This window comes from Chironomus tepperi, unplaced genomic scaffold, assembly GCF_022539635.2.
Source record: "Chironomus tepperi strain 1889 unplaced genomic scaffold, CSIRO-AGI_Ctep_v1 contig_376, whole genome shotgun sequence".
In the NCBI taxonomy this organism is placed as follows: Eukaryota; Metazoa; Arthropoda; class Insecta; order Diptera; family Chironomidae; genus Chironomus; species Chironomus tepperi.
Genome location: NW_027226498.1, coordinates 154,610 through 180,182, shown reverse-complemented (window position 1 = coordinate 180,182; position 25,573 = coordinate 154,610). Strand labels below are relative to the sequence as shown.

The 25,573-nt window shown below is 27.0% G+C and overlaps 3 protein-coding genes and 1 long non-coding RNA gene across 5 annotated transcripts; 3 read left to right on the top strand and 1 right to left on the bottom strand.

Moving 5' to 3' along the window:
• Positions 1 to 876: 876 nt before the first annotated feature.
• On the top strand, positions 877 to 2,500 carry T48 (FU domain-containing protein T48). Its single transcript, XM_070647454.1, has 2 exons — positions 877 to 1,250; positions 1,314 to 2,500. The coding sequence occupies exons 1-2, from the start codon at positions 1,046 to 1,048 to the stop codon at positions 2,420 to 2,422; spliced, it is 1,314 nt and encodes a 437-aa protein (XP_070503555.1). The 5' UTR covers positions 877 to 1,045; the 3' UTR covers positions 2,423 to 2,500.
• Positions 2,483 to 3,454, bottom strand: LOC139095910 (uncharacterized). Its single transcript, XR_011544903.1, has 2 exons — positions 2,878 to 3,454; positions 2,483 to 2,735 (listed from the first exon to the last, which is right to left on the bottom strand). It is a non-coding gene; the product is annotated as an uncharacterized lncRNA (long non-coding RNA).
• Positions 3,455 to 3,636: 182 nt separating this feature from the next.
• On the top strand, positions 3,637 to 9,244 carry 5PtaseI (inositol polyphosphate-5-phosphatase A). 2 transcript variants are annotated; one of them, XM_070647616.1, is made up of 7 exons: positions 3,637 to 3,805; positions 3,863 to 4,001; positions 4,401 to 4,631; positions 5,071 to 5,777; positions 5,835 to 5,952; positions 6,019 to 6,055; positions 8,257 to 9,244. In XM_070647616.1, the coding sequence occupies exons 2-7, from the start codon at positions 3,936 to 3,938 to the stop codon at positions 8,508 to 8,510; spliced, it is 1,413 nt and encodes a 470-aa protein (XP_070503717.1). In that variant the 5' UTR covers positions 3,637 to 3,805; positions 3,863 to 3,935; the 3' UTR covers positions 8,511 to 9,244. The 2 variants fall into 2 exon arrangements, with proteins under 2 accessions (XP_070503717.1, XP_070503716.1); XM_070647615.1 differs by lacking the exon at positions 8,257 to 9,244 and having other exon boundaries at positions 3,644 to 3,805; positions 6,019 to 7,848.
• Positions 9,245 to 16,462: 7,218 nt separating this feature from the next.
• On the top strand, positions 16,463 to 18,949 carry Cpr92F (cuticular protein 92F). The gene is made up of 3 exons (XM_070647645.1): positions 16,463 to 16,611; positions 17,307 to 17,401; positions 17,480 to 18,949. Exons 1-3 carry the CDS (start codon positions 16,600 to 16,602, stop codon positions 18,378 to 18,380), a joined length of 1,008 nt encoding a protein of 335 aa, XP_070503746.1. The 5' UTR covers positions 16,463 to 16,599; the 3' UTR covers positions 18,381 to 18,949.
• Positions 18,950 to 25,573: the final 6,624 nt, after the last annotated feature.

Here is a 25,573-nt window from a genome sequence, read left to right as displayed (position 1 = left end):
AGATACTTGAAGCAAAATTTGATCGAATACAAATAAAACAAAAAGCCCTAAATGAAGAGAGTAACATTTTAATAGCCGTTGTTATAAAATGCAATTTCTCGCTGTTTCTCACGAATATTTAAAAACTAGAATAAAATCCTACGAAGCTTAATAGCAAAACGATGGAAAACAGAAAGATAAATGAATTAAATTATATTACCTTTCGCTCTCGCTCGTGAGAGGAAATGATCCACACTCTCGAGAGTAAAAAAAGAGCTACTATTTTTTTACAAATGATCATACACTTTACAGATTTTAACTAACAAAGAAGTGTTTCTGAAAATAAAATTTGAATTTTTTCTCTTTTCTGTCAAATTGGGTCAAAAAATTTAATTTGAAAATATTTTTAGTTTTTTCATGCGAAAAAATTATCTCATTACTAAAATATAGCCTAATATACCTAATAAAAAAATAAATAAATTGAAATGTTAAGATCAAAAGACTTAAAGAAAAAAACTTTATTGAAAATATAATTTTATACTTATTAAAATTGTGTGAATAAAGTGAATAAATAAAAAAAGTATAAATAAGTGATCTAGAGCTCTTGAGAGAATGATATACGCTAATAATATTATTTTTTCATTGCTTTTTTTCTAATAGAGTAAATCCGAAATCTTTTACATTAATATCGACAAAGATATTGTAGAATAAAACATATTAATTATATTTTATTGATGTAGTATATAAATGAAATATATATCACTTCAGTAACATTGAAAAATTTAGTTATGTTTTCAATTGGCTTAATAAAGTAATGAGTGAAAAAAAAAATATATGATGAAACCAAATAAATTAAATAAATAAATTAGATGATATGAAATGAAATTCAATTAAGATAGCTTCATTTATATTTAAAGTGAGGAAAATGACATCATGTATGCAAACTTATAAATTTCATGAATCGAAGATTTTTTTTAAGCTTTCAATTCCTTAGTTAATTAAATAACGAGAATATAAGAAAAATACATCAGAAATATTGAAATTTGGACATTTTCTGTATGAAAGCATGGAAGTGAAAATAGAAAAATATCTAGTCATTATCAAATGTTTTCAATTATTATTCATACAACTGTTATCTGCAGCAATAGTAGAAAGCATTAAAAGTAATGAGATTTTTATGCAACTTGGAAAAGAAAGGCTTGTAAGATCACCTTTGATAAATGTAACACCAGATATTACAACGACAAGAAAAACTTCCCTTCAAACAACGGGTAAATTTATTCTATCATTAGTAAATTCAGGAAACAATAATAAAATTATAATTTTTATTAAAGATTGTAGCGTTCTACCGAATTGTTTGCGGTGTAATGAAAATGGTTGCATAAAATGCACAAATTTTATGATGAGAGATACACGGCAATGTTTAGAAAAATGTCCAAGTAAATACATTAATCAATGGTCATCGAGCTCCGAATTGATGGGTCAAATATGTGTTCAATCGAGTATTTCCAACTCCATACAAACTGTTTTTGTCGGCATAATATGTGGAGTGTTCCTTTGCTTTTTCGTGGTTTTCATTTGTGTAGTTATCTTAAAGAAGAGACAACAGAAATTACATAAAAAATTAATAAAAGACCAGCTAATTAATGACGAGTGTGATCAAATTGAGTTTATTAGGCAGTTAGATGACTTGCGACCCTACAGTGAATATTTTCTTTTTATGCTGAACGATACTAGAAAACAAATAAGAAATTCATTCATCTCTGGTGACAAAACAGCTGCTGCAAAATTTTATCCCATTATTCGTGATCTTGCAAAAATATTAATTATTTTGAATAGACCGATTGAAGTAATTGACGGTCCGCCACATGATTGGAATCGTCTTCTTCAATGGGCTGACAGAATTTTAGTTCAATATAAATCACAACAAACTAAAGAATTTATTGAATTTCTTCAATCATCGACATCGCAATCATCATCACGTATATTTAATAATGAAGATACACGTCTGGTTAGTGATCATTCAACATTTAAAAGTCTTTTTTACTCAACGCCTATCGTAGAAAATCGGAAAAAAATTGTATTACCAGTAATTCCATCGGATTCAACGAAACACTCAAATAACAATCAAAAATGTGCTAAAGATGTAAGATATTTAAGTACTCAGATGCAATTCGACCACTTCACTTCAAAAAAATACATTTGTACTGAAAATTTACAAGAATTCAGTCAATCAGATTACAATCATGATAAGAACATTTGCGGAAGTTTAATTACATTGCAAGATTTTGTAAATGAATCACAACATAAAATTGTTAATAAAAAGCACTACTCAAGTAATTTTGACAATCATTCAAAAGGTAGTCTTCAAGTAGTAGATGATGATTTAATAGAATTCAAACTAGGATTAAGACCACAAGATGAAATTATAACTGAATTATAATTGTTAACGTATTTAATAAACCTTAATCAACTAAAATTCAAAGTCTAAGGACCTTAAGAATTACATGATTTTAATTAAGTTCCATTAAAGTTTATTTCATTTGTATTTATCTTTTGAACAGTTACACAGCAATATTTCATATTAGATTTCGGATCAATTTTTAATCGTTTTAATTTGTTTCCAGGATTATCTTCTAAATCTTCGATATCATCATATTCAAATTGCACATCATTTTCACGATATTTTTTGATTTTTGATCGACATTGTGTCGAAGATTTCCGTTTATTTTTGCGATTGTTCAGAATATAACGAGCTGAATTAATGAAATAAAAAAAAAAATAATGATTTAGTATAGTTTTTTCTCTTTAATTTTAACTTTTGAGAAAACCAAAAAAAAAAAGAAAATAAGACAAACAATGATTATTGTGGAAATGAAAAACTTGCAAATGAGTCACCTGTATTTACACTTGAATCTGATTCAAAAAAATCATCAGTTCTCTCTATTCGCGATTGTATGTCCTGTTGGGTCAACGAATTCCCTTGAGGAGGGTGCTTTTGATGTTGATTGTATTCAAATTCGTGCAATGTATCCAACCATTGAATTACTTTGTCAAATTTATCAAATTTTTGATTCTCTAGCATCTCAACATTTTTTACAATTAATTTCGTTGTTCTACTTCTGGTCTCCATTACAAAATAGTTGTGAGATTATATGTTTTTAAATATGACATGAAAATTTAACAATTATGTTGATAAAACAATTTTTTTTTACTTTTGCGTTTTATAAATGAAGAAGAAAATAAATATACAGTAAAGAAGATTACAATTGCATTTCTCGCGGAAAAATTATAAATAACCGGTCTGCGCACCATAAATATTAGTTGATGTTATTTTTTTTTTTTAATATTTATGATGTTTTGCAGTATAAATAATTGTGATTTTAGGTGATTTTGAATTTTAAAACTTGTTCAATTTAAATCATGCAGGTATCTTATTTTCTGTGATTATTATTCATATTCATCATGCACTAATCACTACTGACGTTGAATAATATACAAAACTCTACAAAAATTTGTAGAATATGATGTTGCTCAATTATTTTTATTTTTTTATTCCATTCAGTTTAATCAAGAAGAAACACTATTTTTTGATCTAATAAGAAAAAAAAATATATATATATATATATACATATGAAATATAGTTCTAATAAAATGAGCTCCTTAGAATGTTTATAAAATGAAAAGTTTGTTTTTAAAAAGTGCTAATGTGTGTTATTTAAAAAAAAAAAATTCGATTTGATCTCAGTATTATCTTTTAAATATTTGTATAAAACATAATATGTGTCAAGAGTACAAGATTGAAAGGGAAAGAAAGTTGTAAAAAGTAAAGGTTTATTATTTTGATTCAACCGAGTTCAAATATAATCAATCCTTGTTACAGCTAAAAATTATCAATCTCGGGTTTTAATAACAAGAAATTATCTCACGATACTATTATCATCACATGTTATAAAATGATGAATTCGAAAACTATTGAATGTCTTTTAGTCACAGCAAATTGTGGCAGTGTTTTTGAAGATGTGAGTAAATTATGTTAAATGCGAAAATGCACAATGTCAGGGTTTCTTTAACTTATTTATATATATGTATATAAATATGCGACATAAGTTATGCTAATTAAACTATTAAGTCTGGAGTAAGCTACATATTTCAACTAAAAATCATTAACACCATTACATGTAAATTTCATCTTTTTTTTTTTCGCAATATAGTATATTTTTTAATGACTTTTTTTGGTAGTCATAAATTTCCGATTAGAGAATAATTTCCTCCTTCCATTAGACATTGAAAAAAAAAGACTTGTTAGAAACAAGCGTAACTGATGAATTTTAATCAAGTGTATTTTCTAAGACTAAAATCAAACGTAGACAAAATTGTGTATGAATTTAATAATATTTTAAATTTTATATAATTTACAGCCATCAAGGTTGCTTGAAAATTGGATTGCAGAGTTCTTATCACATGTGAAAAAAAGTAAACCTAAATTTATTGGATTACATTTACAAGAAGTTGGTGGAAAGACTTATGAAAAGTCTATGGAATATGTGGAACAGTTCATAAAATATCTGTGTGAATCTATAGAACTTAGTGAATTTTCTAAAATACGCATATATCTCGATGAAGATTATAATTCAGCTGAACATTTTACAGTAAGTACATTCACAAATAAGTGAGTCAATGCAGTATTACAAATTATATATATATATATATATATATATATATACAATACTTCTCATTTGAAAAAAACTTATATGGGTTGCTTTTGCTGCTGTCGATTAATTTGCGTCAGCAAACTGGAATGTGTTAATGAAATTATCATTTTCGAATACACTTGTCACATCACCGGAAAAGAAACTATCACAAAAGTATTTTATAAATTACATACGCACGAGATTGATTGTATTTTACATGCTTATTTGTTAAACTTGTCTGAAAATTATAAAAAAGAAACTATAAACATATAATCAAATATCAATTGAATATTTTTTACATGGAATTAGAAATGTCTCCAAATTATTTAAAAAATTTAATTATCTAAATAATGTTAAATAATACATGCGATTTTTCTTAATTTTATCTTATGTTTAGGCGCTTGGGAATCTCTATTTTGCTCACAACTCCATAAAAAGTTTAAAAATATGGAATTTTCTAAATCATGAATATGAAGATGCTGAAGGAAAAACAATACAAACTGGAAATATTGAATCTGTTGCCACTAAAGAAAAAGCAAAATTTCCCCAACAATTCTTCCCAGAATGCAAATGGAGCAGAAAAGGATTTTTAAGAACCCGATGGAATATTGATGGTTCCACCATAGATTTAATAAATATACACTTATTTCATGATGCGAGTAATTTAGCAGCTTGTGAACCATTTCCTTCAGTTTATTGCAAAAGTAGAAGACGAGCGTTAATTCATACATTAGAAAGAATTCATAATGATCAACAAAATGGGTTGGTTCCTTTCTTTATTTTCGGTGATTTTAACTTCAGATGTGATACAGAAGGTGTCGTTAGAAAATTGACAACACACCTGACTGAACAAAGAATTCCACATCTAAAATCTGATCATTCAAAAATTCAATTTCGTGATGCTGATGGAAGTGTTCAGTTGACTGTTGGAAAAAAAGAATTTACTCATATTGACCATAAAATATTTAAAGAAGACTGGTTGAAAAAGTTTGATCGAGAATTAGAACCATTAGAAGATATTTTACATGAATTTCCAATTAATTTCTCTCCTACCTATCCTTTTGAGGAAAATCCGCAGTTACCACATCATTATATGACAACTCGGTATGTTAAACTTCGTTTAAAAAAAGATAAATTTATAAAGTATAAAATTATTTTTAGTTGCCCATCATGGTGTGATAGAATATTAATGACAAAATCAATGAAAAGATTAATCGAAAATGAGGAAAATGTGGAATATGGAATAGTAGGAAAAGAAATTTGCATGGGTGACCACAAAGTAAGTTATAAATAAAATAATGATAAGCCGATGAAATAATTAACTTTTCTAATTACAACAACCTAGCCAGTTTTTTTGAAGTTGTCTTTGAAAACAAACCAAGGTATAGTCAATAAATGTGATCACGTGCAAACTACAAACGAAGGTTGCAAAGAAAACTTTAACAGTAAAATAAATGCTTGTAAAACGTGCTCAGAGCACATGAATAAAATTCTTAACGAATATAGTATGACACTACTGCCACTTTTATCATCCAATATGAATTTAAGTAAGATCAATCAAATGCCTGTAGTTCGCATAAATGTAGTTGATGCCGATAATATGAATACATGTATGTGTAATAAAATTAATGATTTTGAAAATCGAGCTACAAAATATCTTAACAATGCAATAAATGAAAAAGTCTGTGCAAATTGTGGACTTAATATTAAAAAACAGCCAATGCTTGTTTCAAAGCAAGTAATGATGGGAGATGTTATTGTAAATCGAATAGATAGTCAATTTTTAAGCAGTACTTACTCATCTAGTCCTTCACAACTAAGAAAACTTAATGATCCATATACTCCTGAGAGTATTGAATCGCATTCACCACTGCCGGAACTAGAGGATGAAAATTTTATTAATAATACAAATGACGATGAAGATGATAGTATAATTTGTGAAGTAATTAAGCATAAAACTGATTACATTTCTGGTGATAATATTCACGAAGATGTTGATAAAGGTTTTCAAAATTATCACAACCTTAATCATTCAGTTTCAGCTAGTCAACTCCAAACCCGTCTAGAAATTCTAAGGCGTGAATCTCAATTAGAATGCAGTTCAAAAAATAGTGGCAGTGGTTTGTCAGACATAAATGATAAATCTTTATTAAATTCTAAATGTTTGTGTTGTTCTTGTGCTATTTTGTAGCATTAAGTTACCATTATATTTATTATTATTAGTGCATTTTTGAGAGAAAAAAAAAATTACGTTTATAATTTCACTTTGATTTGCTGGTTAGCTGGGTGAAACGCGACCAGACATTCTAAAATGCTCGGATTTGAAGCATTAGCTTCCTTATATTACATTTCGAGCTTATCGCTTGATCTTGGAATTTATAATTATCTCTGTTAGCTTTAATTAATGATTTTTCTAAAAAATTTAAATTCAATTATTTAGAAAACCGCTCGAAAATTTATCCTCGTTAAAATTTGAATTTCTTATGACAGTTTGTTACTTATTGTTTTTATTTTGTAATTCGGATGTGTACCGTGGTTCTACAATAACTTTAATCGGAGAACAGAGCAGAGGTCAAAGTTGGTGAAGTGAATTCGATATCACTTCACTTTACTTCGCTAGAAATTCAATCGGTTTCAAATCGACTCGAGCGAACATAAAAAAATTAATTCGTTTTCGAGTCGACTAAAGTGAAGTCAAAAAAAAAAAAACGTTTTCGGTTTCGCTTTGACTAAAGTAAACACGAAAAAATCAATTCGGTTTTGCATCGACGAATTTTAGCGAAGTGAAGTGAAGTTTTCTCATTGACTTCGACCTCTGTTAAACATAGTTTATTGTATTCATTGGATAGTTATTTGTTATCAAATACTGATCGCTAGAGCAAAAATGCGCTCATGTCTCTCAATAACACGAGAACATTTTTTTTGTTTGTCATAAAAGGAGTCGTTTAGTTTATTACGTAACCCAAAAATGGATATCCTGTATCAAAATTTGATCAGAAAATCTAAAATTTTAATACGAATCGAAACAAAACTCAAAACAAACGTACTTCCCTCTTTGCGTTACGTGATAAACGAACAGCCGCATAATTAAATATAAGCTTTAATTATATGTTGTATTTAGTTGTTTTTATATTCAATATTAAATTATTTCTCAAAGTTATTTGTTACTGAAAAATGGAATTTTATTTATATTTTAAAGATTTTTTATTTACAGATTTTTTTACCACATTATGCTCTTTGTTTATAAAAGTTATGCTGCTCATTATAACCTTTTACTTTGCTTTTAACGAATTCAGTTAGAGCCTTTTTATTTCGTTTATATTTAACATTAATTAATTAAAGTGATTTCCATTAGATAACTTCAAAAATATACTCGAGTTTAATTAAATACATTTTTAAAAATTTTTTGAAGTAGTAATTTTAATTTACATAAATACTTTAACTATAATTTCAATTTTATTATTTGTTTCAGAAGCAATATTTGTTTATCGTTATTATTTGCTCTAAAATTGGTTACTTTTAACTCAGTAAATTGCTTTCTCTATTTATAAACAAAATATTATATTTTATTTTTATATATTAGATGCGGTAAGTGAAAATGAAATTTGGAAAGCGAAAATAGATCTGCAAATCTTCCAGACATTAATGTTAGAATGTGATAGCAAGAATTATTCCGAACTCGATTCATCAAAATGTGTTAAGCGCTACATTAAAATAATTCCATCAAGTACACACGGAGAAGAAACTATTAAGGATGATAAATTGACAAGTTCTATAGATGAAGAAGAAAGCAATGAATCAATTATAGAAAATTATTATTTAGAAACTACAGTATGAGTTGATTATAAAAATATTTAAAGTTTTGTGTTTATGGTAGAAATTAATTAAATGGTTTTCTAAAAACACATTAAAAATTCTATATTTATTGGTACCAAAGAAGAGATTTTATTGATAAATTCTAATTAAGTTGTTATCACAGATTTAATCTAAATTGAATCTTTTAAAAACTTTTTTAATATCGAGAAATGTATATTAGTTAAATTTGTAATATAGAAAGCATGACATTAATTTATGATACATATATAAATGTTCTCGTATAATAATACTACAGTATTTAGGTGTCAAAAATTTGAATTCATTGTAAACACTAATCCAAGATAAAAAAAAATGTTATAAATAATGATTGAAATGCTCTAAAGCGTTGATACAAGATTTTGCTTCTAGATACTTGTCTATTCTTGCATGTTAAGCAGTGGAAACAGAACGGTGAAATGAAAAAAAAAAGCTTCAAAAATTAGACATTCTGAGATTGAATCCCAGGACATTTGATACGGAAGGCCTACGCTTTACCATTTAGGCCACGAACGCCATTTTACCGCATCAGAAATTACTTACATTTTAAATCATTTTTCACCATAAGCAATGGAAAATATGGATGGTGTCAAAGTTGGTAACTGATCAACTTCAATTTAAAAATTTTGATTTGAAAAAATTTCTCTTTATAGTTTTATTGTGGAATTATGTTAGTACATTGCAATTGGATTTATAATTCACTTTTCTAAGTAACTCAAATAAAAATATTTGTGTAAAAGTTTGAAGTAACAATTTTCATATGAAGTAGTGTAATTTTTATAAAATCAACATTGATAAGAAAATTTAACAAAAAAAAAAAAATATATATATATATATATATATATATATATAATTGAATGTGGTTAAATGTTAGCCAATTTGAAAGAATTAATGACAGTTGAAAAAAAATTGTTTAATTAATAAAATAATCTATTATTTTGCTATTAATCTTATTAATTACATTCCTTATCTTCGATTTAACAATTACTGTAAATTCTAATATAAAGAACTGAACAAGGTGTATGTCCTTTATTCAACATATGATCAGTTATATGAAATGCTATCTTAATAAGCTAGTCAGGAAAATTTAACCGTTATTATGTCTGTAATAAATAAATTTCAATGCAACTACCTCTTTTACAAATTAAAACATGACAATGAAAGGGTAGAAACGCAGAAATAATCATCAAAATAATTCTCCATTAATTTTTTTAGTAATTTAGGCTCAATGTTATAAAATAACAGTAAATTTGTTCTGATAAAAATTATGAAAAAAAACTTTTCTTGATTCGATTTGTTTCAAAAAATGTGGAAATCTCTTTCACCCAAATAAACTTTGGCATTTAGAAATAAACAAATTGTATTTTACGATACGATCTCAGATTTTTTATCACAATTCAAACATGAAATAGATTAATTTTAAATTAATAAATTTACAAATAATTGCGTCGGTTAAGTATGATTATTTAAATTTTGTAAAGCAAATTAAGAAAAAAATTGTCTTTAAAATTTAATACTTATGAAAAATACCTTCCTGAGATATTTTTAATTTTTTATAAGAAAAATAGAAAAAGAAACAAATTAAACGCAAAATTTAAAAAAATTCTCAAACATTGTGATTAAATTTAAATTTTTTTTTTTTTTTTTTTCTTGAAATCCTGTATATTTATTATATTAACATATTGATATGAATCTAAAATTGATTACGTTCTAAATAACGTTTTAAATGCGTACCAAATTGTTTTTTTTTTTTTTTTTGTTAATTTACATATTTAAATTTTTTAACAATTTTGATACTGTTCTAAATTGTTAATACAAAAGAAAAGTCATCTTTGTATGTTTAGAAATGTAACATGTTTCACAATTTAAATGTAGTTAATTGTTGATGTTGTTTGATGTTATTCATGAACTCGTTGTTATAAATAAATTAACACATAAAAGTTACATTAGTAAAAATTACATAAAACTGACAATTCTTTTAATTATTTAGAATTAATTTCTTGGTTAAATATTTTAAAGTATAGTTTTTATTTATATTTGAAATTAAGTAGCATATTTATCATTACATTGGTTCCTTTGTCTTCCTTATTAATAATATAATTTAGTTCCTTTATCTTTCTGTCTGTCATTCCGCTCTAAGCTCTGGACTTTTTCATAAGCACCAAAATTTCATGGCAAAACTATTTTTTTAAACCAAAATCTTTTAGATTTACTTTTATTTACCTTATTTACATCACCCCTGTAAATAGTATTGGGAATCTAATATCTCAGAAATTTAAGGTTATTATATAAATCCCTATGTCTATACTGTCGACCGCCTAAAACTGTTCCGTTGCTCTTTCAATATTTTTCATGATTATGTGTAATCTTTTTGTGAACTCAAAGTCATGAAAAAACCCAAAAATGAAGTGAATGTCCTCTTTTTTTACATTTTGCCGCATATTGCAATCAGTATATTTGAAAATTAGAAATTAATTTGTTTATTACTTTTTATGACTTGAAACACATATGTTTTTAGAAACAGGTTAAAAGTCTAGCATGAATTTACTGCCTACCGTAATATTATAAATAATAACAGCCGCTTTTGCAATAAATTTTTAAGAAAAAATCTTGACATTCGTTCAATGGAAACACTTGCACAATCCATACCAAAGCAATTTACTACAAAAAATTACAGCTTTTTACTAGCTGCTTATTCCTGTAATCGATAAATGTATCATATAAAGCATTGTATGTGTTAATCGCAAAACAAGTTGAATTCCCCCAAAAAAATCAAGAGCATGTCTGCTGATCATTATATAAACCGTATTAGCAACTCTAAGGAGAAAATTAATAGCACTTTATACTTCATTTAAGGAAGCGTTTTTATTATATTTCAAGTTCAGCTTTATTATTTCTTAGCGTTTAAATTGTTGTATGTAAACAATTTAAAGTTATAACAATATGAATTTATTTAAAATCACAAAAATAACATTTAAAAACATATCCAAAATTTATTTGATTTAAAAAAGTTTCTACAACGTATATGCGATCTCACCATAATACTGCACCCAAAAATTACTTTCCTGTGTTAAATAAAAACAAATGGTTCAAGTATTATAGGCGGTTCAATAACTTCCAATTAATACATTTCATATGTTTGCATGTTTTCTTTTGGTTTAAATGGACTGTTGCATTCATTTCTTATTCATATTTGTAAATTTGAAAATTCAATAATTGCTACTTAAGCAATAATATTTTACTTAATTCAAAACTCTGTTAGAAACGGCACAAAATAATTTAAAAATATTTGGCATCTAAATTTAAAATATGCAATGAAATTTAAATTTAATCTCAACAATAAAAAATCACTAAATATTGGAATTACCTAATCACGATTAGCAAATAAATATTATAAAATTAGTGTTGAATTCAAATACTACTGTAAAAAAAATTAATGTTTATTTTCATGCAGTTCGTTCTGGTCAATGCACTGGCTCTAATAGTCGCAGAATTGTGTGGAATGTATTGAATTGTGAAATTCCAATTTTTAATAATAATAGTCATATTTTAAAAAGTTAAGAAATTTATCGGCCTTAACATTTTTTAATTAAAAATTCAGAGAAATTTTCCTTGAACAATAAGTCTTTATTATTGATTTTTAATGCTGTAAAGATATTTATTTTGACCCTGACTATTTTCATTTTTTCAAAACTGATTTCACCTTATTTTTGAAATTTGTTTTTTTTTTTTAATTTTAATTTTTGGGACCAGATTAAAGAAAATTAAATAAAATTTTAATTGGTGCTTTGTTTTCAGCTTCGATTTTTACAGTATAATATTTAAAGGCAATCATGAGATGGGGAAACGACAATTATCGTGAAACGATTATAGCGATCAAGATTAATGATCGTTGAAGATAATGTAAGCACAAACGTGATAAAAATAATACAGAACTTAAAGTCCTTAGATTCAAATTATGTATGTAACTTACAAAGGGAGACTGTTGGTCAGTGTAAAATATTTTAAGTAATATAGTAGTATTAAGTTAACGAAACTAAAATATCTGGGGAAACATGGTAAAGCAAACAAAAATATTTAAAGCAAGCAAATAAAGAATACAGTGGATTCTTACTAAAAAGTATTCATGCATTAAATTAAAAATATGCACAGTCTAATGAACAATGCAGAACATTCGTGTTTGAAAATAAAAAATTTCTTCTTCTTCTTCATTGCTTTAAATGCTGAAGAAAGTTGCATCTGATTGAATACAGAGAAAATACATATTTTTGTTCAATTAAAAAATATTCATATTCATATCCTAAATCTTAAATTTTTCATTTCAGTACAAATTTCAAACATTTTTTACTATACATTTTAAACTTTTTTATCATGGATTAGGTATAAAAAAGCAATAACAAGGATAAATACTCAAAAAACTAATTTAAAGAATTAAATTAAATGCGCATTCTAAAGAACAAGAACACTGAAGAACAAAAAGCATAGAAGTCTTCAATTTCGGCACAATGAAAAGATACAGGACATCAGCCAGTTTGGTCAAAACTCTTTGAATTTACAACGGTCAAAGATCAAGCTTTTAGTAGAAAAGATACAGTTTTCTCAATAACAATTAAATTTTGATTTTTTTTGTAGATCGAGGAATTGATTTGAATTAATCAATTACTGATCGTAAGGAAAAAAATGACAACCGATTTGTATTTTGATTAATTTTCATTTTAACATATGAAGTTTTTTAATGAAACTATCACAATCATACTACACATCATGATTTTTGAATATTTGAGTGCTTTCAAGTTATCCATAATGAGTTCCAATCACTTTATTTAATCTTCTGAATCATCATAAAAATCGTACTATTCTTTTATAAAAACATACCCATAATAATACAAGTATAATGAAAGTTCAATTTAAGAAAATCACATTCTGTCTATCATTCTGGTCTATCAAGTTCCGTAAATTAGCTTTTATCCAACAATTTGTTAGCTAAATGGAAGTAGATACTTTTTGTTTATGTTGTATTTTATTGGTTAGGGCATGTTTAAATAAAATACACTGATAAATACTAAAAAAAACTTACTTAAGAACTAATTATAGATAAGATACTCAAGATACTTTCAATATCATTCGTTTCCGGTTTAGAATAAGGCTTAATAAAAATGAATAGTAATGAAAAATAGAAAATAATATTTTCAATCTCAAATTTAAAAGAAATAATTAATAAAAGCCTTTGGTAAATGGGCTCTGGAGTTTCGTTCACACCTTCATTATGAAATATTTCGCGCTTAAATAAAAGCGTATGTTTAAAAATCTTTTTTACATATTTTTATTTTATAGTTTTCACCATCAAACTATCAATACTTAAAACTAAAAGTCGCTTTTAAATGACAACTTTAATATTAATTCGAAGTGAATTTGAACTTAAATAAAAAAAAAAAAATTGAAAAATTTAACTTTTGTTGAAAATGCTAAATTAAGTTTTAGAATTTACAGAATGAATAAAAAGCTTCCAATTAAATAATTTTACCAAACATGAGATTTTTGTACTCTCCAATATTCAATGGATTTCCCAATAATAAAGTAATTACCTTTATTTGTGGTGATTTTAGTTGAGTTGAATTATAAATTAGAAATTATTAAACAAGATTTGCTTTTAATACTAGATTTCTCAATAGATAAAAACATTTAAATTTCACTAAATACAATGTATTTTTTCTTTGAACTTTTCAGTTACCAAAAACTAGAACCAAATTTTTCGGAATAATTTTAGAGGAGCTAAAAAGAATGATTTAAGTGAAGTGATTGTTGTATGAAAAAGTTAGCTCATTCCTATCCTCTGTCGATGCACATAAAAATTTTCTTAAATAAATGACCAAAGCTGTAAGTCGTCTCAAAATTTGTATGGGGAAGTCGAAAATTCGAGCTCTATATACTAATATTGCTTCAAAATGACTCATTTTTGAATGTATTAATTGATATCAGAAATGTATTTTTAATTAAAGTAAAAAAGTTATTCTAAACAGGTGTAAATGAATAAATACAAGAAAAAAGAAAATTGTAGAAAATCAAGTTGGCAATAATTGAGAATATCAAGTTAAGTATACATATCTTAAAGTCAATTATCCAAATAATAAGTTCAACAAGGTTGTTTCTTGTAAATTCATAAAATTTTGAAAACATCAATTGACGTCATGACAGCTAATCGAGAATATAATCATGTAATCGACTCTCGATTTAAAAATTAGATGTCTACGATTTTTCACTATTGCGTAGTGAAATCGAATTTTGCTATTTTATCGGCCATGTCTGCACTGATTTCGAATTTGTTTTTTAATTATGAAGAAGGATTGTAGCAAACTTTTTGCATTGAACTTGATTTAACATTTTGGTTAAATTTCTTGGAAAATTCGAAAAATAGATTTTAAAATTTGAATTCATACATGAATAGAGTTCGAAAAATCATCCGTAGAATAGTCCAAAAATAACAGGAATTTTCAAACTGAATTCTTTTTTATTGAACAAAAAATAATCGCAACAGAAACAAAATTATTTCTCCCGCGCTATTTCTGCGCGCTAGCTCGTACCACACAAATAAATTCTCACATTCCATTTTTTTTCTTCATGTTTTTTCTTCTCTGTTTTGCTTACATCAAGCATTTTTATCACATTTTTGAAAACTTGTTTTCTATAAGGTAGTTAAATGATGCACTTTGTTCGATTATTTTAAATATATTTTATCATAGGTTTGGCCAGCTTTACTAAAACCAATTAAATTTCTGATTTTTATTTCGAAATTGTGAAGCTAAACCTTAAATCAAAACATTTCGACATTGAAAATTATTTCGAAGAAAATCGCATTTTCAAAGGATGAAATGATGTAAGAGCGGAAATATATAATTCACAAGTGCAAAAGGAAGCGACTTGAGCAGACTTAAATGAATGGTGTCCAAACCTAAATCCCAATTGGTGATTTCTCATAATTTTGATTGAGGTGAATTTTAAAGCTAATTTAGGATTCAATTGGAAGCATCCAATCCTATGAAACATTTCTTGAGTTTAAAAAAAAAAACGCACAATGATGATACTTAACAATTTGTAAGTTAATTCGGAATTAGTTGTTAATCAAATACAAACATCTATGACAAAAATGCGCTGAAGTCAATCGTTCAAACACGAGGACTTTTACAAAGTTTTACTATTGTTGTAATGCCTTGTTTGTTACGCTTGTCAATCGATTAATAAATTGCTTCAAATATGCTGTTAACCAAAGCAAAGAAGGAAAGATAAAATGAAATAATTCAAAACTACTGAAAGCAAGGTCACGGATAAGAAAAATAAATTAATCAACAACGTCACACATGAATAATAATTAATAATATTAATTTAATTGATGAAAACGTAGGTATTCAGAAATTAGTTATTCATAATATTTATTTGTAAATCAATCATAATTGAAGGCAATTGAATATTAATCGCCTTAAAACTATTTATTGTACTGAATAGGTAGAACTGTTATTTTATTTTAGAATTAAACATCTTCTTTTTATTTTTAGCATTAATGCATATTTTCTTTTTCTTAAAAAACAAAATAATTAAATAATTACGAATAATTATTTTAATTTTTCTTTCTTTTCTCACTTGCCCCTACTTACCTGTTTGCTTACTTTTAAATGATGGAAAAATTTATTAAAACGCTCACATACAAAATTACTTGTATTCTCCGTTTACGATACATACATTTAATAGAGGGCGAAAATGTGCTCTCTGTGTTATTAAAGTGAGAAATATATGGATTTAAATTATTAGATTGAACTATATATTTTATAGGAAATGTGAGAAGTAAAGTAAAAAATGTTTGAATGTGTATGGTTTTGCGCTTTGCCGCCACAGCTGATTCTTGCCGTATTGTTGCCTAATTAAAAAATTTTTGTTTTGCTTTTGTATAAAAGCCAGCGAATTGGCATGTTGGAATCACAGTTTCAAACAGTCCTAGCATCCACTAGGAGGTTTCTGCAGCATTTTTAACATTTCATTTTTCTATTCTTTATTAATATTTCACTCTACAAAAATAATTAAAATGAAAGCATTTGTGAGTATAAAAATAATCTTGTGACAATTATTAACGTGAATTTTAGAGTTGTGAATCTTTCTATGATTATTTTAAATCATATGATTTTTGTCCATTTAAGCTTTTCGTCCAAGTGAACAATGTTATTATAACAAACAAAAAAACAGGAACAAATATGACTATTAAGATTTTTTTTTGTTAAACTCAAGAAGAAAAAGAAAGAAAAATTCAAATTGTATCAGAATTAAAAAAATAACATTTTTTCCGACAACACAAGAACTGATCAAGTATCAAACTGAATAGATATTGAATTTAATTTACTGTAAGCATGTAGCTAACACGGAAAAAGTTTAAAAAAATCATAAAAATGAAGCATACTGTTTTTTTCACATAAAAAAAAGAACTCCAAGTTTTAAATAATAAGATAATTGTTTTGTTCACCTAAAGCTTTTAACGAATAAATAATTTTGCAAAATAGAGAAATCTTTTAAAATAAAATTAGGAAATAAATATGTGGAACAAAATCATAATTTGCCGTTATAAATGAAGCGTAAACTACAGCAATTGAAAAAGAGAAAAGTTTCACTTCTTGTCTAAACCACAATAAGAAAAAAAAGTTTTGAAATGGAAGAGAAAATTGTGCAATTTGAATAGCATAATTTGCACTATTTTGAATAAATAATAATGATCGATTAATGTGAAAATATAATTTATAGGTGATTGCAACATTGTTCGTCGCCTCTTGTTCAGCAAGCTTATATGGCGCTATTTCAACTCAATATCAAGCTCAAGATGGACTTGGTGGATATTCGTAAGTTCTGAACCTAATTTAAATATATGAATGATTATTTTAAAAAAATAATGTACATTTTTATTCTTACGTAATTAGATATGGTTATTCAGATCCACTTAGCACAAAGCATGAAGCAAAATCACATGATGGATCACTTCACGGTGGATATTCATATGTAGATGCTAATGGTCATGTTCAATCAGTAAAATATGTAGCTGATCCACATCATGGTTTCCAAGTTGTTTCCGCCACAAATTTACCAAAAGGCCCAGCACCAGTTCACGCTGTTGCTCCAGTTATCGCTCATGCTCCAATTGTTGCTCATCATGCTCACTGGGGAATTCCTGCATATGCACCATTAGCTCCATCTAAAACTCCAGAAGTTCTCGCCGCCGAACATGCTCACTTTGCAGCTCATGCTGAAGCAAAAGCAAGATTACACCACCACCACAAACGTTCAGCATATGGCCCAGTCGATACACCCGAAGTTCAACATGAAAAGGCCATCCATTTTGCAGCCCATCAACGTGCTCTCCAAGGTTTGCCAGCAAATCCATTGATCTATCATCCTCAATTGGCCTGGAAAGATAACTACCATGCTGCTCCTGCTACCCCAACTCACTACAATCATTGGGCACATCAAGCAGCTCCAGCACCAGTTAATGGAGTTCCAGTAGACACAGCTGAAGTTCAACATGCAAAAGCTGCTCACTTTGCTTTAGTAGCTGATGCCAAATCTAAGCTCGTCCACAGTGGTGCTCATTATGCTCCAACTCATGATGAATGGAAATCACATAATGCTTATCAAGGACCATACCACTATCCAATTATCCATAATGGTGTCCCAGAGGAAACTCCAGAAGTTAAAGCCGAAAAATCTAAGCACTTTGCCCTTGTTGCTGAAGCTAAGGCTCATCAACCACATTATGGACATTATAAACAAGAAGATGATGGTTCATATGACTCACGATATGAGAACGAACAATATTGGCATTAAATTTTAATTAATTACTGAGAACTGAAATCAATCAATTAAGTTATTAGTAATTAAGCGAAAATTCTAAAACCTACTGCCATTCAAAACTGCTCTATCTATTCCTTTACCAATGACCTAAGTCTTTTCACTCCTTTAGTAAGATTACTCTAATTTGAATTATCCTTACTTATCTAAAACACATTTTAACGATGTGAAAATCATTACATTTCTTCATTAAGTACGATAATTTTAAAGTCTTCCAGCTACCTTTTTTCGACTTACTGTGCTGCTCTGTCAAAAAGTGCAATTTAAATATAACGAAGAGTTCTTGTTTTTACAAGTAGCTTCTATATTAAGAGCATAACTATTTGTTTATCGTAACTATATGTAAAATAGATTTTCACTTCTTTAAAATGAAATGAAACCAAAACGTCCAATCAATACCGACCGCATTTAAAATGGATTAATCGAATATTGGATTGTAAAAGGACATGTTTATGAATTATGTCTGTAAATAAAATTACTTAAAAAGTTAAAATGAAAATTCAAGAAATAAATAAAGAATCAAAAACTTTGTTCTTTACATAAAATTTTACGTTATTTATTTATTTATTTAATTAATCATTAATTATCAAAAAACAATAAGGAAAAAATTATCATACATCTAAACGATTTCAGGTTTTCATTTTAAAACTTTTTATGACACAATCAATGCATTCAGAGTTAATACAGAAAACAGAGAAATCAATAGAATTCCAAAATATAGAAAAGAGTTTATTTATGTCGTATAAAATCAAATGTGTCTATTTATTTTACCTATAATGATGTTCTGATCGGTCAACACAAGCTAGACATCTGTGGTCTGGCTTTTAAAAACAAATCAGTTCTATTCGAGATCTCTACCACTTTTGGAATTTGCAACAATTAAATTGTGAATATTTCTGCCAGCGCACTAAGAGATGAACCATCAGAAGTTGTACTCAATTTCATAAATATCCGAAACCTATCATATCAATTTTTGATCCTTGAAGATAAACTTGAAGACTTCCTGGAAGATAAAAATCCCACTTGAAAATATATGTTGGAATAATATTTACCCGGCAAGATAATCCCGGCTAAGTGAGAATATTATCCCGAAGGGAACAAATAAAAATTTGCGATTACGCGGTTGTTATCCCGCTGGTTCGTGAGAATAATATCTTTCGGGAATTTTACCCATCACCCTATTTTCATCAAGAATTACGAATTAGTATAAATAAAATCTCACTGTTGTCCAGCCTGAATCCTTAAAATTTAAAAAGAAAAATTAAAAAAAATACTACTGATCCTTTCAAATATATTTTATTTATTTTTTTTTTTTAATTTAGAATTTTTTAAATACTTCACAAACAATGTGTTGAAATTATTATTTTTCAAAGGAGTTAACGAAAATCGCTAAATTTTACATTCACGATTGGGTAAAAAAAATTTAAGAAAAAAATTACAAAATGAATCTTTCTTTGCAAGTCACTTTAGCGCATTTTTGCCAGCGATCAGTAATTGATTAATAAACAAATGTGAATCAATTCGTATATTCATTAGGATTCAAATTATTTTTCTGAACTTAAAAACAAGATCCAGTTAAGTTCATATCACTACTCCGACCTAAAAAACGAGATCCAGTTAAGTTCAAATTACTACTCCGACCTGAAAACAAGATTCCGTAGGATCCAAGTCACTTTCCCGACTAAAAAACAAGATCCAGTAAGGTCCAAATCACGTTACAATAAATTTATGAATTTCATTACTTACCGGATTATTATAAACAAAAAATTTGTTTTTGATTGTAGCAACAATTTTCAAAAAATAAAAACCTAAATAAATTAAATTAATCAAAAATAAAAATATTAGTAAGAAAAAACTCAGTATTTCAATAACGACCGTCCGAACAAAGTGCTAATACGAAAAATTTTAGCTGTTAAATAAATATTACAACAATGACAAAGTTTCTATGAGTTTTGTCGTTCGAACTATATGCTTAAGAGCCTTAAATATTTCAATTTAAATTTTCTTAGTATAAAATGCTTTTCATTATATTAAATTTTCATGAAAATTATTTTTATTGTTTGATTGACTATGCATTAAATGCTAATGATGTTTGCTAGCGGCTATTTTGTTTTATTTTATATTTCAGATTTTCTTTTACTTTTTGCGTTATTAAAGAATTTATGTAGATATCATTAAGGTATTCTCAGTTATTTATTTCGGTTTTAGAATAAATTGGTTCATAATTGGTAGGCGTGTTTTGTGTAACGTTAAAAGTTTTGAATATGGTAAATTCTCAAACTCGGTTTGTGTGATTCGCGAGAAACAAATTGTGACTAGGTAAGTTGATTTGATATATCCTAGGTCATGCAGCGTGTAGAGTTGATGGAAGCAAAACGTTCATTAGGACAAAAACAGCACACGTAACCAAAATTGACGTAAATGCACTAACAAAATCATAATGAATCCCAAAAATTATCCAAAACTTATTTTCCAACTGACCTTTATTGTAACGGTCAAAAAAATCCAAATTTATATAAAAAATTAATCGTAGTATTAACATCATAATGTCCGTAAATATTTGATGTTTGTTTCCAAAATATTCAAATTGAAAAACCTAAAACTTTCTCTTATTAATCATATTTAACAATGATTTACATCGATTAAAAAGTTTTTATCTGCTATTTTATTGATCAAAAGCTTGTTTTTCTTGCAAATTTTTTTTTCCAATTTTCCCACATTTCAAAAATAAGGTACCTATTGTCCTTCATTGGTACAAAACATCAATTAAAATGCAAGAATCAATTCATTCAGTAAATTTATAACTATGAAAGAAGTTTATCATCAAAATCTTTCCGCTTATTTTTTTTCTCTAAGATGTCTATTTTAATAGTTATTATTAACTGAATAAGTTAAATGACCGAATAACCGTCAGAATAAAGTGTGCTATTAAGCTACCTCTTCGAAAACAAGGTTTATAACGCACTCAAAAGGTATTCAAAGACAAAATGTGTTTTTATTATTTATTTTAATTTTCATATTTTTAGATCTATATGGTCTTTAAAAAAAAGTACGAAAGAAAATTCAAGTTTATATCGTAATAGATTTAATTTATGCATGCGCATTCATATTGATTCTTCCTTATTTTACTGATCTATTTATTTATTGTTTGCTCTGATATTGCTTTTCTTTTCAACATAATTACTTTTACATTTACGTAAAAAATAATGAAACTGTTTCTCCGAAGTAAAATTAATCTGAGCTTTTTATATGAAAAAGAAGTATTTACATTTTCTAGGTGTGAAAAAATTTAATTTGAACTTAGGAGATTTGGGCAATTCCATGAAAAAATGGCACGAATTGATTTTAGAGTATTTACACCTAAATGTAAGATTTTAAGATTGATCGATCCTGATGGTTTTGTGTTTTGCCTCTATAAAAAAATACTTTTCATGGAACTGTCCGTTTATTTTATTTTTCGGATCTTCAAATAATTCAATCGCATTTTTAAGAACTTGATAAGCTCGTTCATTCAATTGCTGTTTTCTTTTCATTTAAAAATACTTGAGAGTTCACTGAAAATCAGTGTTGATACTTTTGAATTAAATGGCAATTTTTATTTAATCTCGAAAACTTTCAAATTTATGTTGAAAGTCATTGTTTGTGTATAAATTTCATATTTACATATTTTTTGTATTTTGATCATCGTACGCTATCATGTAAGTGCTTTCAATATTTAGCCATTATCACTTAGTAACTTTTGATTTATAAACATTTGTCCTCATCCTACAATTTAGATTTTTAAAACTTAAATAAAAATTGACTTTGAATTCAAAGATATCATCGCTGCTTTAAAGTATATTTCGATATTTACATTGTAAAATGAATTAAAATACTCATAGTATACTTTTAAAAACACCCATGAATTCATTTCTCTTATTAACTTAGTTCCTAATTTAAATTTTATTTTTTGAACGTAGAGATAGCTGGATTATAAAAAAAAATGTTTTAAAGGTATAATTTTTGAGAAATTACATCCTTAGAAAATCTCTCCCATTAATATTAAAATAGGTTTTTTCAGAATTCCTGTTCCCGTAAGATTTCGGGAATCGGGAACGGGAATATTCCCGGGGAATATTTTAAGAAATTTTATATCCAGGAAAACGATAATATAATAAGATTTTCCTAAAAGGTTTTAGATATTTAAAGTTCACATTTTATTGACAAATGATAGTTTTTACACATGCTGCATACACTTCAGGCAACTTTTTTCGAAATTAAGATTACAATTTTTTTTATTAATATCATGACTGGATAAAAATTGTCAACTGAATGTTGAATTTAAAAAAATGGGAAAAAAACAAATTTTTTAATGGAATTTGCCCTAAATAAGCATATGAGATTTCCACACTTTTATAAAAGTAAGTATTCATATAAAAGCAAATCTCAGAATCTTGACTTAAAAAATTGAAAAAAATAGTCGTTTTTATCGAGTCACTTAAGGGCATTTTTATCCCAACGATCAGTAATTGATTAAAAATTACAAAAGTACTCGTTCTTATCGAGTTACTTCAGCGCATTTTTGTCCCAGCGATCAGTAATTGATTATTAACAGTTTTCGGTCTACGAAACAAGATCCAGTAAGTTCCAAGTTACTTCCAGACCTTCAAAATAAGATCCAGTAGGATCCATGTTACTTCCAGATCCACAAAACTAAGATCCAGTAGGATCCAGGTCACTTCCATATAATTTAACGGATTTTTATAATTCAAACCACTTAACGGTTATGATTAGGGATTTCAATACCGGACCAAAATCTCAATCCCGGGATCCCGGGATCAATACTGATATTATAATTTACTCAAAATCCGGTATCAAATTATGCTCAAAACGGTTCAAAACAACTGAAACTAATTAAATTGGAATTAAATTTAGGTTTAATTGCTATTTAAAAATGAATTTAATTCAAAAACTGACTTCTTTAGCTCTACTTTAAATAAGTTTCAAGTTCATATTGATTCATATGTAAAGACAGATTCCAGACTTTCATATTCGGGGTTAATTCCGACTAGGATTTTCAATATCGATATTAAAATCTTTCCAATATCGGTATTGAATATCAATATTTCATACAAATCAGTTCCGCTATTCAAAACCCTAATCCCAACAAATTTTAACGTCTCTAATGATATGAACTGAAAAATTGATGTTAATCAGTTGAGAAATAAAAAAATCTAATGAAAACGACGATGATTTATTTTTGGATCAGATTATCTTGAACCAGTCATGAGTAAGTGCAACAAGATATTTTAGAATAAATTGTGAATAAAGATTTTTAATCGTTTTTTAGTCAAAATTTTCAATTTTTAATCAAAAGGTAGAACAATTTAAGTTCAGGATAAACTTTTTCTTTCCAAAAAAATTCAATTTAAAATTTGAATATTGAATAAAAAAAATTGAAAATCCTAAGAATTTCTCAATACCGTAATACCGGAATACCGAAATTTCAATCCCGGGATTTCGGTATTAGAAAATCGAGCCGAATTCGGGATCCCGAATACCGGGATCCCGGGATTGAAAACCCTAGTTATGATAAATTTAAATTTTGTTCAGTAAACACTGTTAAAATTTTTAGGAACATTGAAAAACACTGTAAAACAACGAAAAAACGTGTTTTTGATGTTATGAAAATGAAATATTGTTAATTATAGTATTTATGTGTTGATTTGAAACTTTTAAATGCCCGGCGCCGCAATAACTTTATGGCACTGATCTTTCAAAACCCTTCCGAGCTCTCTACGATGTCTAAATAAAAAGTTTTTAACGTCAGCCGAACGAACGAACGACCGACCGAACAAAGTGTCTTATTAAGCTACCTTTTTGAAAAAATTTCAAAAATGCGCTAATAATTTATATATATATATATATATATATATATATATATATATATATTATTTTTATATCATTTATATCATGCATATTTTTGTCTAATTTCAACTTTATTAATAATCTATTTTAGCTAAAGATTGATCTACAAACAAGAATTGCTCAATTAAACCTTGTTATTCAGTGAGAATTAACTAAAATTAGTAAAAATTTGACGGTTATTTTGAAATTCAAACGAAAAATAACGGTTAATTTCGACATGTCCGTAGCATGCGTTTTCTTACCTATTGAACAGAACATGATCCAGTTAACTTCAAACCTAAGTTTATAAATATTGAGAAGTTTTTCATGAAACGGTTTTCTGAAATTCAAATTTTCTAAAGTCAATATTTATATATGTGGTCATGCAGACAAGCTTCGCCCCAAATAAAACTAACACCATAAAATTTTTTCATTGTTCTCCGTGTAAAATAATAATGATGGTGTTAGTAAATTTCAAAAATTTAACGGTCACTTTTTCATATATACCCTGAATTTACGTTATAAGCCACTACCCGTTACTAAGCCACTGGCTTAGTAAAGAAATTTTACTCTGGAAAAATTTTGTATCCGTTAATAAGCCACTACCAAAATGCCATTAATTAAACCAGATAAAAGAATTTAATCGTTTTTAAATGACTGTTTGAACATTGACAATCAGTTAGGATTAGAAAAAAATAATAATTTTTAAGATTTCCATGAAAATTTTAGATTTTTTTTTTTTTTTCATTTGTTTACATTTCTTTACTAAGCCGCTACTCAATATTAGGGTTTCCAGAATTCCCGTTCCCGTGACATTTCGGGAATCGGGAACGGGAATGACCTTCGGGAACGGGAATATTCCCGGGTAATTTTTCCTACAAATTTTTGAACTTTTTTTTTAAAAAATTCCAGGGTAAACGAATAGAAAAATTGACAGTTAATTTTGTACGGTTTTGCACGAATTTGTAAGGTTTTTAGCATTCAAAATTTGAATAAAAATGTAACGGTAAAAACACAAAATTTTTATTGCTAATATCAGTTAATATCCACTGAATTAATCATGTATATTGGCATAATTACTGCAAGTTATCAACTAATAAACAGTAAAAATTAAAGTTTATGTTTTAAATCGAAGTAAAAATCCTTTTTTGTCTAAAAATTTTAAACGGTTTTTAAAATTTCAAACATAAGTGCTAAAATGAATTCTTGAATGCTTAAACGAATTCTCGATCCTGGTGATTTTAGAAAACTGTTTTTTCGTCTAAGCCCTTTTCATTAATTCA

What these genes read in the sequence shown, in the direction of transcription:
- T48 (XM_070647454.1), top strand. Translation starts at nt 1,046, where the DNA reads ATGGAAGTGAAAATAGAAAAATATCTAGTCATTATCAAATGTTTTCAA. An exon ending in AACTTCCCTTCAAACAACGG is followed by an intron (nt 1,251 to 1,313) that starts GTAAATTTATTC and finishes TTTTTATTAAAG; the next exon opens with ATTGTAGCGTTCTACCGAAT.
- 5PtaseI (XM_070647615.1), top strand. Translation starts at nt 3,936, where the DNA reads ATGATGAATTCGAAAACTATTGAATGTCTTTTAGTCACAGCAAATTGT. An exon ending in ATTCAGCTGAACATTTTACA is followed by an intron (nt 4,632 to 5,070) that starts GTAAGTACATTC and finishes TCTTATGTTTAG; the next exon opens with GCGCTTGGGAATCTCTATTT. An exon ending in TTTGCATGGGTGACCACAAA is followed by an intron (nt 5,953 to 6,018) that starts GTAAGTTATAAA and finishes ACAACAACCTAG; the next exon opens with CCAGTTTTTTTGAAGTTGTC.
- Cpr92F (XM_070647645.1), top strand. An exon ending in GATGGACTTGGTGGATATTC is followed by an intron (nt 17,402 to 17,479) that starts GTAAGTTCTGAA and finishes TTACGTAATTAG; the next exon opens with ATATGGTTATTCAGATCCAC.